The sequence below is a fragment of the Pelecanus crispus genome, chromosome 4 (genome assembly GCF_030463565.1).
Source record: "Pelecanus crispus isolate bPelCri1 chromosome 4, bPelCri1.pri, whole genome shotgun sequence".
NCBI lineage: Eukaryota > Metazoa > Chordata > Aves > Pelecaniformes > Pelecanidae > Pelecanus > Pelecanus crispus.
The window spans coordinates 20,175,771-20,188,567 of NC_134646.1; the positions used below are offsets into that span (position 1 = coordinate 20,175,771).

At 39.2% G+C, this 12,797-nt stretch overlaps 1 protein-coding gene across 1 annotated transcript in view; it reads right to left on the reverse strand.

Moving 5' to 3' along the window:
- Positions 1 to 12,797, reverse strand: part of PTPN13 (protein tyrosine phosphatase non-receptor type 13) — a 101,369-nt gene that overhangs the window by 38,220 nt on the left and 50,352 nt on the right. The window contains exons 9-16 of the mRNA XM_075708877.1: positions 7,904 to 8,123; positions 6,344 to 6,418; positions 6,060 to 6,234; positions 4,859 to 5,012; positions 4,566 to 4,704; positions 4,004 to 4,156; positions 2,421 to 2,603; positions 1,035 to 1,197 (exon numbers count right to left, since the gene is read on the reverse strand). Of these exons, the coding sequence (XP_075564992.1) occupies positions 1,035 to 1,197; positions 2,421 to 2,603; positions 4,004 to 4,156; positions 4,566 to 4,704; positions 4,859 to 5,012; positions 6,060 to 6,234; positions 6,344 to 6,418; positions 7,904 to 8,123 (1,262 nt within the window). The remainder of the gene's footprint in view (positions 1 to 1,034; positions 1,198 to 2,420; positions 2,604 to 4,003; positions 4,157 to 4,565; positions 4,705 to 4,858; positions 5,013 to 6,059; positions 6,235 to 6,343; positions 6,419 to 7,903; positions 8,124 to 12,797) is intronic.

Here is a 12,797-nt window from a genome sequence, read left to right on the forward strand (position 1 = left end):
AGCCTTTCATGTACTGGTTTTCTTTGCAATTCAGGATAAGCAAGTACTAAGAGAATGGCACAAAGGCTTTAAGTCACTTGGTCCTATTTCTTTGCACTAAGTTGGTTGAGCACAACAGAATAGAAAAAAGGCTGCATAGTTGCCACTTGCCTTCCCGCCCTCCCCCCCCCCCCCCCCCACTTTTTTTTTTTTTTAATTAGAAATCACAATCTCCACAGCAATGGGGTCAAACTCTATGCTGGTGGAAATCTGCATTAACAGCAACTGGAATGCAGACAGATAAAAACCGAGAACAAAGAAAGAATGAGCAGGCAGACTGACCAGCACTTCCAGGCTGCGCTGAAAGCCAGCCAGCCAAGTGAGCTCTGCTCCAAATAGTCAAGAAATTAGTATGAAAAAATTAGTATGGAGGTTTTTTTCAATTACTGCATTCTCCAATTAATATTTTCTAAAAAGACCACCTTTGTATTTTCTATTATACACACAAATTAGATGGCACTTCTGAAGAAAACTGATGAGCAGTGTTGTTCCTTACAAGGTCCACCAAACGTTAAATGGAATAAAGACAGCTACACCCACAGCTTACAGATGCAGCATCGTGAAATGATGTATTGTATTTGCCCTCACATGATCACACCATTTTATCTGTAATTCCATGTTATCAAACCAATTCATTTCACATTAAGTAAAAGGTAAAAATCCTAGTATTGATGTATCTTCAAGTTCTTTCTGAAAAAAGCCAAAAGCCATTAATCAAATGGGAAAGTACTATTAGTACTAGATATTTCTAGATTCCTTTTATTTTAGAGGAGCTGCTGTGTGCCAGCTCTGTGTGATCTGCCAACTCTTTTTTTCCCCTTACAAAACCTAAACAAACTTGGCTAGTAGATTCTCTTTATGGTATAAACCCTCCAAATGTAGAGCTACACATACGTAGCACTCAGCAGAATTACTGAAGCTCAAGTTCAGTTTTTCTCCTTAAAAAAATACATACAGATTGCTATTAAAAACCAACACAGCATCACAGTCCTTACCAATGTCCTGAGTGTCTTGGTTGCTCTGCCTGGTTCTCATCTGTAGTTGGAACTTATGCTGGGAAGAGCAGAGATGCAAAAGGTACTGGCAAGTCTTACTACTGTCAGTCTGAAACGCATGCTTGATACCATCTGACATGTTCTGCAAAGTTATTTTCTTCTTCTACACAATGGAGAAAGAAAAAAGTTGAAACAATGATTTCTTTTAGCCTACAAAGAATTTTGTATTTGCTTGTGCACAGTTACAGCATTCAAACTTCCCTGAAGCAAAATGCACTGATGGGAAAGATTTCTGTTAAAACTGGGGTTTAAAGTAATTTGAGATTTCCAAAGTAGCACTTTAAAGCTACTTTCTGGGCTAGCTGAGATGGTACTTTATTATTAATCCGTCCCTGTTACTGTTAGTGCTGACTAATGACAACCAGTACTATTACATTTTGCAGGATGGGGTTTTCAAAAGCCTCCGAAGAAGTCACAAGGGGTGCTGCCACTCAAGAGAAAAAGAACTAGATGCCCATCTAATTATGAAATCTATCAGTTAATGTTCCAGGTCTTAAATTTATCTTTTCAGTAATTTTTAAACTTCAATTTACCGATTCTAGTGAAAATCGTATCACAGATGAAACAGGCTATAGCTTTTCAATAAGGTATCAGACAGTTAGAAGTACTGTTTTCAATACCTGTATAAAGGTAAGCATTTGAAGCCCAATACCTCATTACAAACTGACACATGAACACCAGATTATGGTATACGTATCGATACTGTAACGATATGGTAAAGTTGGCTGGTATTGTCCAGATCAAGTGTCAGCCCCTGTCATTCATTATCATTTAACTTAACTGCTCTTGGAAATACAACAACTTAATGGCAACATAGGTGCATCTCCTAGTTACACTGAGTACTGGCATTTGCCAGTACCCAGTCCTCTAATGCAGGGTTCTCACTCTGGTGCTCCTTCACTACCCATGTCCCATATGGCAGCATGGGCAGATTGCCCAGAAATGCAGTAAATAGCAAGGGGAGAAGCTCTGGCCATGAGAAACACCATGATTTATCTTCGTAATAGCTCTTTCCTTAGAAGGCAGGGAAGCCATGTTTCACATCAATACAGGTTTGCCAAAACACAGATGCTAAACTCTCTTCTGAGGCTGGAACCTCAGCAGCAGAGAATGCAAGAATGCAAAAAGGAGGAAAAAAAAAATATCTTTAAAACATCAAAACTATTTCAATCCCATAATACAGCACAGCTCAGCCACACAAAATGTAGTCAGGTTATGCTGTAAAACAGCAGCTTAATTTGCAAAAATAACAAACAGACAAAACTTGTATCTGGAGATACAAATATAGACATGTACACACAGACAGAGGAAAAGAGACCCACTTACACTAAAGGATATTTTCTTTGTCTCTCTCCATGGGAAGCGTAGTACAGGTGTGCGGGCACCATTGTGAACTTCAAAAATAACAACTCCTTTGGAGCATACTCCCAGAAGGATACCTGTTTGGGATCTCTTCTCAGGCAACACATGATGAAGATGAACCCCATATTCTGTGAGCCTCTGACACAACTGTACAGATCAATGCAATGAAACTTCTAAGAATATGAAGTTAAAGCTATTACAAGTTTTTTTATACCTCTATATAAATACTGTACCTCTATATAAATATTGTAATATATGCATATATATATATGAATTTTAGAAAAGAATATTCCTCTGTGCCTGGTGATTCCACTTATACAGTTTACAGGTGTTACAACAGAGACACATCAGCTGCTCTGGAGGGTTATAAGTCTTGGTAGTATCTCTTGGCCTGCCAAACACTACGGCAACCGAACCTAGCATTTATTAAAATCAAACAATGAAAGCATGAATCAATAATGCCTGTGAGTAAATCAAACTTACACAAACCAATTATTGGCAACGAACTGTAACTAGCCAGATGCGCTTGTTATTGACACATTTCTTAAACACAGAATTAGATTAACACTGCAATTCTGTGACCACATTAAGGCATCTAACTGCCAAAAGATGCAGTATCACTCACTCTGCACTCCCAGTCATTCACTCCTGCTGTCTCTTCAGTACTGGCATAAGGGATTGATGTAATGAATCAAATGAGGGATCTAACTGCTCTCTGCACCCCACCCCCAGTCAGACTAGGTTTAGCTAGGATCAAGTCCCCTACCCTTGCTAGGTTGTGGTTAAGTTACAAGAACACTTCTGCCAAATGAGCAACAGCCTTAGAAGGGGCAAGTCAGCTGAGTGCCTCTTCCATCACCTTCTCAAAGAGACTGTGGAACTACAGTGTGACTGTGGAATTAAACTGTAACGGTTATGCAGTGTCCCAGCAGCAAACCATCACCCCCTGAACACGTTTGCAGCCATTGCATCAAGGCAGGACCTGATCATTCTCTCATAAGCAACAGCAACAAACCCCATAATTACATTTCTTAATGGGTCCTTTTAGAATAAACCAAATATATCTGTGATTATACTTTTTCTATCATCTTACATAGTACCTGCACAAGGAAGTCCATTTCTGGCTCGCTTCATATCAAGCACCATGAACACTATTAGCTGTACCAAAACTTTTCATAATTTAATTTTCTTTTTTCCCCTCAACAGAAAGAACAAAAGACGTAGGGAATGCAGGGCATGCTGCCTCACAATCACATCTTCCTTTAGAGTAAACACAAGGATCAATAGTTGCTTCTAACTAGTTTGAGCTAAAGCAGGAAGACTACTGATTGGGAAAAAAAAAGTGAAAGGACTACCATCCCATTTATTACCATTTCTTTTCACTTGAATGATCTGGCTTTTGAGAAGATCTTTTCAGCTTTCTTCCCTTCAGTGTTATTCAGAAACTGAGCTGTTTTCCTGTGCTTTCACTTGAAGTCCATGTACCCATATCCCCACATGGAATTTCTTAAGTCACAGATTAAGAAAGCAAACTGCTGCACACTTACCTTCAAAAATTCTAACTCTGTCTCTTTTTCAGATGCACCCGCGTAAGTGCTATGCAATTTTGGCAGCTCTTCCTTGATGTAGGACAGATCTAGTTTCTCCATCACTCTAGCCGGGACATAGTGTTCTAGTCTGAAATATGACATGCCATGCACCTACAACACGAAACATTTTTGTGGTGGCATCTCCATATACTACTCTATGAGCACAAATGAAGCATAAACGTTCATTTTACAGAGAATTGTACATTACAGCTGAGTAAAAGGAGGGATTCAGAATCTCAACCCTGACCCAGAGCTTGATTTCACGTATGGTTTCTTCCTATTCAAGCCTGACTCTACTTCCACTGAAGAGAGAGGTCTCAACACCCAGATCTTGAACTAGATTCTGCAATAGCCCTGTGTTAGACTAAAAGAAAACTTGCCCACAGCAAAACCTGCCAACAGCGTGTCAACTGAGCTTCCAGTCCAGGGCAGAGCTGTGAAGCATGTATGGCAGCTCACAGTCCATTCTTTAATTAAGCAGCAAGAGCACAGCTTCTCAAAGATGAAACTGATGGCGTACCTCTGCCTGGTAATCTCCGTACTCAGCTTGGAGAGCTAGGGATGCTAATAATAAGGCTGTCTCATCATCACAGTGCATCCTGTCTTCCAGGATGTCCTTCCGCAACTGTAGATAATACTGGTGACAGGTCAGCGTATGCCTAGAACAGGAAAATAAAACAAAAACCGCAAAAAACCCCACACCATCTTTGGTACTCTTTCTGTTACAGCAAATTTCCAGTATTTGATTAATACCCAATTTCTGTCCATAAATTTAGGTCTTAAGGAGTTAAAAAAAATTTTTCATACACTCACTGTATAAGACTGACATCATCCACAAAAAACTTTATGCGAAAAAACAGAGTGAAGTTGACAGGGGGCTTGTTCTTTTTCTTCGGTTCTTCTTTCCATCCTTCTGGAGCCACTTTACTTAGCTTTACGTCAGGATCAACGAAGAAATATTCATTGTCTGCCATGAACGTTAAAGGGAAGCACAAGGGTAAAAACATTAAAACCAAATATTTTCTCCAGCTAGAGGATCGAGACCAGATTTACAATTCTGAAATTTGGTTTTGAGCAGTAAGGTTTTCTGTTGACTAACAATGGCTTATAAGCACAAGAGCTATTAAAGAGAACACTGAATATGGGCAGAAGAAATAATTTTATAGTTATCCTGAAGACACCAGTGAAGAACAGAAAAAAAGAAAAAAGTTACCTTCCATGACAGCTACAAAATAGAAGCTAGGGTTTCTTTAAAATTTCAAATTTCTTATTCCATAGGAAATCCAGTATCTGTCATTCCTCCCTTCCCTTACTACTTGTGTCCCACTTACATTTCTGCAAAACGTTTTCAAGGCCTTCTAAATTGCCAAGAGCACTGGGAGCCTGCCATGGATAGAGTAAGCTCTTGGGCTGCTAAGGGCTTCTATCTCATGCTACTATTCTGACCGCTGCAGTTCTGCAACAGCCTGTGAGACATGCTTACAGGAAACTTGGGTCTGAACACATTAGTTCTGCTATAATGGCCCTCTACCCAGTGGGGGTGGGTAGGGAAGTCCAACTTCTGGTCTGTTTCCAACAGCAAAAAATTAACAGCTCAGGAGCAAATACTCTTCCCTTAACGCAACTCTGTCTATAGAAGGGGCCTTCCTATGCATCCCAACTGCCTCCACAAAAGGCTGTAACATTGCCTAGGGCATATTAACAGAACCCAAAGCCCTTCCATGTCCTCTGAGGGGTACTAGTCAGAGTGAAGGCAACACAAAGCTGGGAAGAAAACTCGGCAACCAAAGGGAAAAGGCTGCCCAAGATGAGCTGCCATTACTCAGGCAAATGTAGGATTTTATTGTGCAAAGTTGTTCTTCATTGAGGAATGTGTTTTGCCCCAATCCAAGAGAGTGTAATTCAAAGTTAAATGTTTTGTAGATGCCAGGCAGTCTCTGCTTATCTTCTCAACACCATGTAGCTAATTCTTCTTATTCTGTACCTGTCAACTACATCAAATCATTATTCTTACCTCTTAACGTAGCCAATCCAAACAAGTGATGCTCCACCAAGCCAATATGGGCAACAACCATATCAAAGACATCTTTACATATCGTTTTGGTATCACAGGTCAGTTCCAGCTTCTGCCCACTTAGAAGCATTACATTTACTTTTCGCCTGCTGTCATCATTCTTCCCTTTCTTAGTCTGTATTTTGTGAAGTAAAATATCCCAACATTCACACTTGTGATAAAAGTGCATTTGTTGGTTTAACATATTTCCCCTGCCACTGACTGCTGAACAGCCCCTTTCTTACCAAGATAGACTTCGGCAGATCCAAGGAGACGAATGGCTCAATCGTCATTTTCACAAACTCAGGGCCAAAGAAATTCTGCAAATCACAGGAGTATGAATGAACACTGTGTTGCTGGAACAACAGACTGAGGCACAGTTAAGTCCTGCTCTGCAAATGCCAAAGAGGTACCAAAGGCCAAAACTAGAAAATTGTACTGAATTCCTCCCATGAGCTGGTAAGCCTAAAGAACCTGATTTTGCCAGCATGTGTGCCAAATACCACCGGCAAGCTACAGTGTTGGTGACATTATTACTCCGCATATTTTCCTTCCTTTGCTGGGCAAAAAGCCAACACTGTAATATTATTTGTCTTCCTTTAAAATACAGGGTGTGGGTTGCTTATTGGGACCATCTGGGCTTATCTCAGTAAGCAACTGCCCGACACTACTAAGGTTTTCTGCATTGGTGGCAATTCCACCTTGCCAAATCTCTGCCTGTGACACACAAGCCTCATCTCCTGAAGACCACAATGTTTCAGCCTAATTCTATCTGCTGGGTTCAAGTACAGATCTGGCCAAATTCTGCCTGCCTGCAGACAAATAAATGTTCTACTAATTCACCCTGTAAATTATAGGAGGTTACCTGTCCAAACTGCTAAAGGAAGTCCTCTGCACAATACCAACTTCAATACCACATTAAAAACAGTGGCCCAAGATTCACCTTTTGAGGGAAAACCTTCATTGGCTACTGACTACTACCTACTGTGTACTGTATGTAAAACATCTGCACGTAAACCTCTCAAGGGCCAGGGGGGAACCTGGTTAGTTAAAGCCTACACAAACTGGTCAGAGTGCTATGGACTGGAGACAGATACAGGAACTATTACCCTGGATTAGGACAGCAAATTCACCTGAGTCTTCCCATCCTTAAAAAAAATAATAAAAAATAAATCCAATTCACTGAAAGCAGCAGCAGAGGGCATCAAGCCATCATCTCTTCTAAACATCAGCCACTCTGCCTATACCTGTCTCCCTCTTTGTCTGTAATCTTGTATTTCATCCACATACTAAGACAGCTGGGAAAGGAAAGGGGAGTTTACACAGCGATTCAGGGTGAAGCCAAGGGCTGAATTAATCCTCTCTGCCTTTCTTTACCTTCCCAACTTGTTCATTTAATAACCTCTGATGCTGGTGGGACACATCCACATTCCACTAATAGAAATAAATGCAAATCGAAGTGGTTGAAACCACCACAGAATACATGAGAAAACTACACCTTACCTTTGTTAGGATGCTATACTGTTTAATTGATGCAATCTTATTCAAGGCTTGCTGTATGTTCTAGCATCTCTTGATACTGCTTTAGGCTATGTAGCCACTAATGCCACAAAACCTCAGAATTTTACCCTGTGAGAGTAGGTCTTTCCTATCAGGGCAACACCAAACACGTAGTATTTAATCTGTTGATGACTGTTTATTGTTTATTACAGGACCCAGTTTATGAATCCCACATATTAGAGTTTCAGTCAAGACACTGCTATGTTTCAATGAAAATAAGATTTCACCTGAGATCAGGGCATTACCCTCAGTTTTCTTTGTGTCATGGCTGTTTCCAGGGCTATTTCTCTCAGCGGATCTCTGGTGATGTCAAGCATTGAGGATTTAATTGCATCTCCTGGGTAGAGGTTAGGTCGGGACTGCCTGAGAGCCATTCTAGCTTGCAATTGCATCATTTCTTCTTCCTGACGCTTTAGCATCACTTCTTGACTTATTAGATTGCTTTCAAATGGTGCTTCATGTTGCCTGTGGTATAGTCAGAGGGGATGAAAGACATTAGTAGGTATGCCTAAGACATTCTGCTGCTTTAAGCACTTAGGTAAGTGGAAACCCAGAACACAAAAACTAGTTATCAGATACTACATGAAACACAACATTTATTCAGCAGCTATGAGGTTAGCACTCTACTGCAATCCATAAATACAGAAAATGAGCAAACATACCAAGTTTCTATAGCTGCCTGTCATTTATTCATATGAAAATAAGGGCTCAGCTACAGTCTAAAAAATACTTGACACTACAAACCCAGTGAATCAGTACAAAACCAGTGAACACACAGAAGGAGAGAAATATTAATGCTTTAAAAATATCTTAGTTTTTCTGTTCAAGCAGGGACTGTGAAAAAGATATGCCTGAAAACACGTCATTATAGAAAAAAATAAAATAATAGTGTACTTTATACAAGTAAATAGAAGAGGAGGCTGAGGGGAGACCTTATCACTCTCTACAACTACCTGAAAGGAGGTTGTAGTGAGGTGGATGTTGGTCTCTTCTCCCATGTAATTAGCGATAGGACGAGAGGAAATGGGCTCAAGCTGTGCCAGGGGAAGTTTAGGTTGGAAATTAGGAAAAATTTCTTCATGGAAAGGGTAGCCAAGCATTGGAACAGGCTGCCCAGAGAGGTGGTGGAGTCACCATCCCTGGAAGTGTTCAAAAAACGGGTAGATGTGGCACTTTGGGACATGGTTTAGTCTAGTCTACCCTTGATTGGTTTAGTGTGGACTTGGTAGTGTAGGTTAATGGTTGGACTGGATGATCTTAAAGGTCTTTTCCAACATAAATGATTCTATGATTCTATGAAATATTGCTCCAATCACTTTCTCTGTAGCAATTCTTTACTCACTCTTTGCACAGCACTTATTTATTCCCTGATTTTTTCCTGAGCAGTACTATAGCTTGAAATATTCATATAAACATTTTATATGTATCAACGTCCTATATGCTAAATTATTCTAAATATCATACTCTAACGTTTTCATCATTTTGTTTTGCTGAAAAAAATCCCTTTTCTTTTAAATTCCTAATAATGGCTTGGTTGATACACAGCCACCACAAAAAATCAATTAGAATCTAAATTAATAATCAACCTATAGCAACCTATTCTCCAGTTCTTCTCTCAGCAGTATGGATCCCAAATGTCCTACCAATTTTATTCTCTGTGGAAGGAAAGAAATCCATGTCCCCTTTTGGGTGAACAAAAGCTGTTCTTTTTAATTTGAAGATCAGGTTACGAAATGCAAAGAAAGGAGAAATCCAAGAAAAATAAAACCAACTTCCACTCCCCTCCCTCTGTACCATGCTTACAGAAAAACATCTTTAAACCCCAAACTAAATATAAACCAATCAAAGCTTCTTTAGAAATCCTAAAACAAGAAAAAACAATGTTCTTCCTCTGTTAACATAACTATACAGAGGCAATTTTTAAATACAAACAGACAGGGAAAACTAACAAGACTTTCATCCACCAAAAAACACTTTTAGCAATTCTAAGCTAAGTGTTAGTTTAGATGGTACACTAGAGTAATGAAACACATGAAAGAGCAAAGAAAGTGTTTTAAAGCCTGCATATCATTGCACTGAACTTTAGGAACACAGATAAATGTAGAGTAAGTACTGCACTGACACTGACATACAGCCCTTTGTAGTAAAAGGTAATCTACAGACTTTCAAAGACATGAAATTTATAAACCTGCTTTTTAAAAGAACCTAAAGATATGTTTGGTGAATGACAAATTAGTTAATAAACTAAGAGAAAATGCACCCGTCCAGACAGTACAGTTGTCTAATCAGTGGACATTATTTCAATTTTTTTTTCATCTTTTTACAGCAAAGTTTCTAATGAATGCCAACAGCGTGAACAGTGCACCACATACTCTTAATTTCTTAAATACTAAAGTTTCACTGGTTAGCATACAAAACCAGCATTAAAATAAGAAGAGTTGTGTTATCATGAGAGTGCAAACAATAAAACGCCATTAATGTGCCACAAACTGAGCAAAACTATGCTGAAATTCCTCAAATGGATTTTCAGAGAAAATATAGGGTAGTTACAGAAAAATGTATTAACGTAAGCCCATTATCCTTTCCATTGTACAGGGCCTTCATAGCATCACTTCCCTTCTCCCTCCTCTGTTCCTTTCTGCAATAGACTTAATAACGTGTACCTAAAAGGACAAAGTAATGAGAAAAGGCCTCAGACCTGCAAAGACTTGTGCACATGCTTAGCTTTTCACCAAGAGGAAGCTTATTAAGATCGACATATGTGGGAATATTCACAATGAACTAAGTTAAATACACCCACAAGCGCCCTTCAGATCAAGGTCTAAGGATGGGCTCTGAAATAAAACAAAAACAAACACTTTCTGAACATAAATATATATGAATTATCAAAGATGATATGAAAAAGATAGACATGTTGCAACTGGCTGTATCTGAAAATGCTTGCTAAGGTGAAAACACCTACCGCAGAAAAAAATTTTGCCGTTTTAATAACACACAACTCTGTGCAATAGAAGCAATCGTAAGTTACTGTATGAAGTATTATCATTATGTTGGTTTATCAGCTTGGTTGACATACATTAGTTTCTCTGAAAATATGGGTGGGTGTGGGGTGTCCAGGGAGGAAGCACAAAAACCTAATGGTTTAAAAATTTTCCTAACTTAGTACATAAGCACTATCACCAACCAGAAATCAGCATGCTTCAGCACCGTGGGTGAGTAAAACTAACTCTGGCTTGGTCACACTGTCAATTTTCTATGGAGGGTATCAGCATGATTCACTCTTTAGGTTCCAAGACAAGGAATGCATCTCTCGTTTTACAGAAGAGGAGATACTGTTGACAGATACAGGTAGAGCTCTTCCGTGAAGTGCAGAATATGCAAGTATTATTACTCGAACAACAACAAAAATCCAAATTACTTTTCTAAAAGACAACATCATAGAAGTGTGTTTCCTGTGGTACTTCATCAGACCAGTACTTAGCTACTACTCTGTATTTTCATCAATGTCTGACTGCAAACCAGAATCTCACAGTTACTTATTAACCTGAAGACGGTAGGTGAGCAGTCACCTGGAAAGCTGACTCCTATAAAAAAGGGAAGCAAATTAACTCCTCACCTAGCATACTTACCAAGAAATTAGCAGAAATTGGATCAGAGAAGGAAGCTGGAAGAAGAGAAGCAGGTAGGCATTCTCTAATGATTAATGCAGTGGAAAGGTCAGGAACAGATTGAGAAACACGGTGCCTTTTGGTAAGGTAGGAAGGATATGGAAATGAAATCTAGTGGAAGGAAAAGACAACAGAAGGAAGAGATCCATGTCAGCTGCTGCTCCTAGAGAGAAAAAGGAAAAAACAGTAAAGGAAGAAAAAGAAAAAGAAAGGGAAGGAGAAGAAGAAAAAGAAAGGGAAGGAGAAGAAGAAAAAGAAAGGGAAGGAGAAGAAGAAAAAGAAAGGGAAGGAGAAGAAGAAAAAGAAAGGGAAGGAGAAGAAGAAAAAGAAAGGGAAGGAGAAGAAGAAAAAGAAAGGGAAGGAGAAGAAGAAAAAGAAAGAAAAAAAAAAGACACTGACACACACACACACTAAATAATACAAGAAGCAAAGAGGAAACACAGACACAAGTATCCATTGCCATGAGGAAAGCATTCCAAGAAGTTTAAAGGATAACAACAGTCACAGACCACAAGAAAGGTTTTGAGTGTACTCCGAGTGTACTACTGAAAAATCTACGGCTTCTGCTAGTGTAAGAGCAGGCCAGCCCACCCAAACAGCACAACTCACACTGCCTGGTAACTCTGAACAGCTTCACTGTTTTTTTTAGTATTGGCAGCAGACTCCCTCAATTCCAAATCCCCCTATTTGATTCACAACTCAGTTTTACAAGGATAATTCCGTGGATAATTAAGCAGACTGCCTCTTAAGGACACGCCACAAGAGCAGTAAATTTAATACGTATTGAAGTACAGATGGTATCTCCGAACACAGAGAAAAACACTGAAACATACTCCCAAGTGCTGATGGAATTCAAGTAATGGATTAAGTTGCACATGCTTCCCCAAACCCTGAGATCAAAGAGCCAGCCAAAAAATGTAAACTCTGAGAATCTGCTCCTTGGAACTACTTATTATCAAGAGTTTTACTGGGGGAGCTTATGTTTCTTAAGTTATAAAAGCCATGATCTTCTGCAACACACGACACTTTAAAGCAGCAACATGCAATGTTCTAGATAAAAATATTAAGTTACTTTCTTAGAAATCTCAGCGCTTAACTAGCTACCATCTTTGATGGTATTCCTTTTTACACTTGTTAGCACTGGAAAGTTTTAACAGCTGTTGGAGAAGGAAAGAGAGCAAGCGAGCACGCACTGTTTTCTATTCAGCTCACATAATTAACAGAGATATTATCTAAGTATTATTTTAGGACCAAATTCTGCTCGTGGCTGCCTTCCTGCTTCTCAACAGATCTACAAAAAAAAGCCAGCTTTCAGGAGTTCAGCCTCATTTTTCCATCTCGGATATACTCATTAGTCTGGTACTTAGATTAAAAAAAAAAAAATTACAAAAATAGGTGAATAATTATGAAAATCAGTAAAGAACTATCTGTGGTACACTACCATGACATTTTTGTGCAAGTGCAGAGTGGT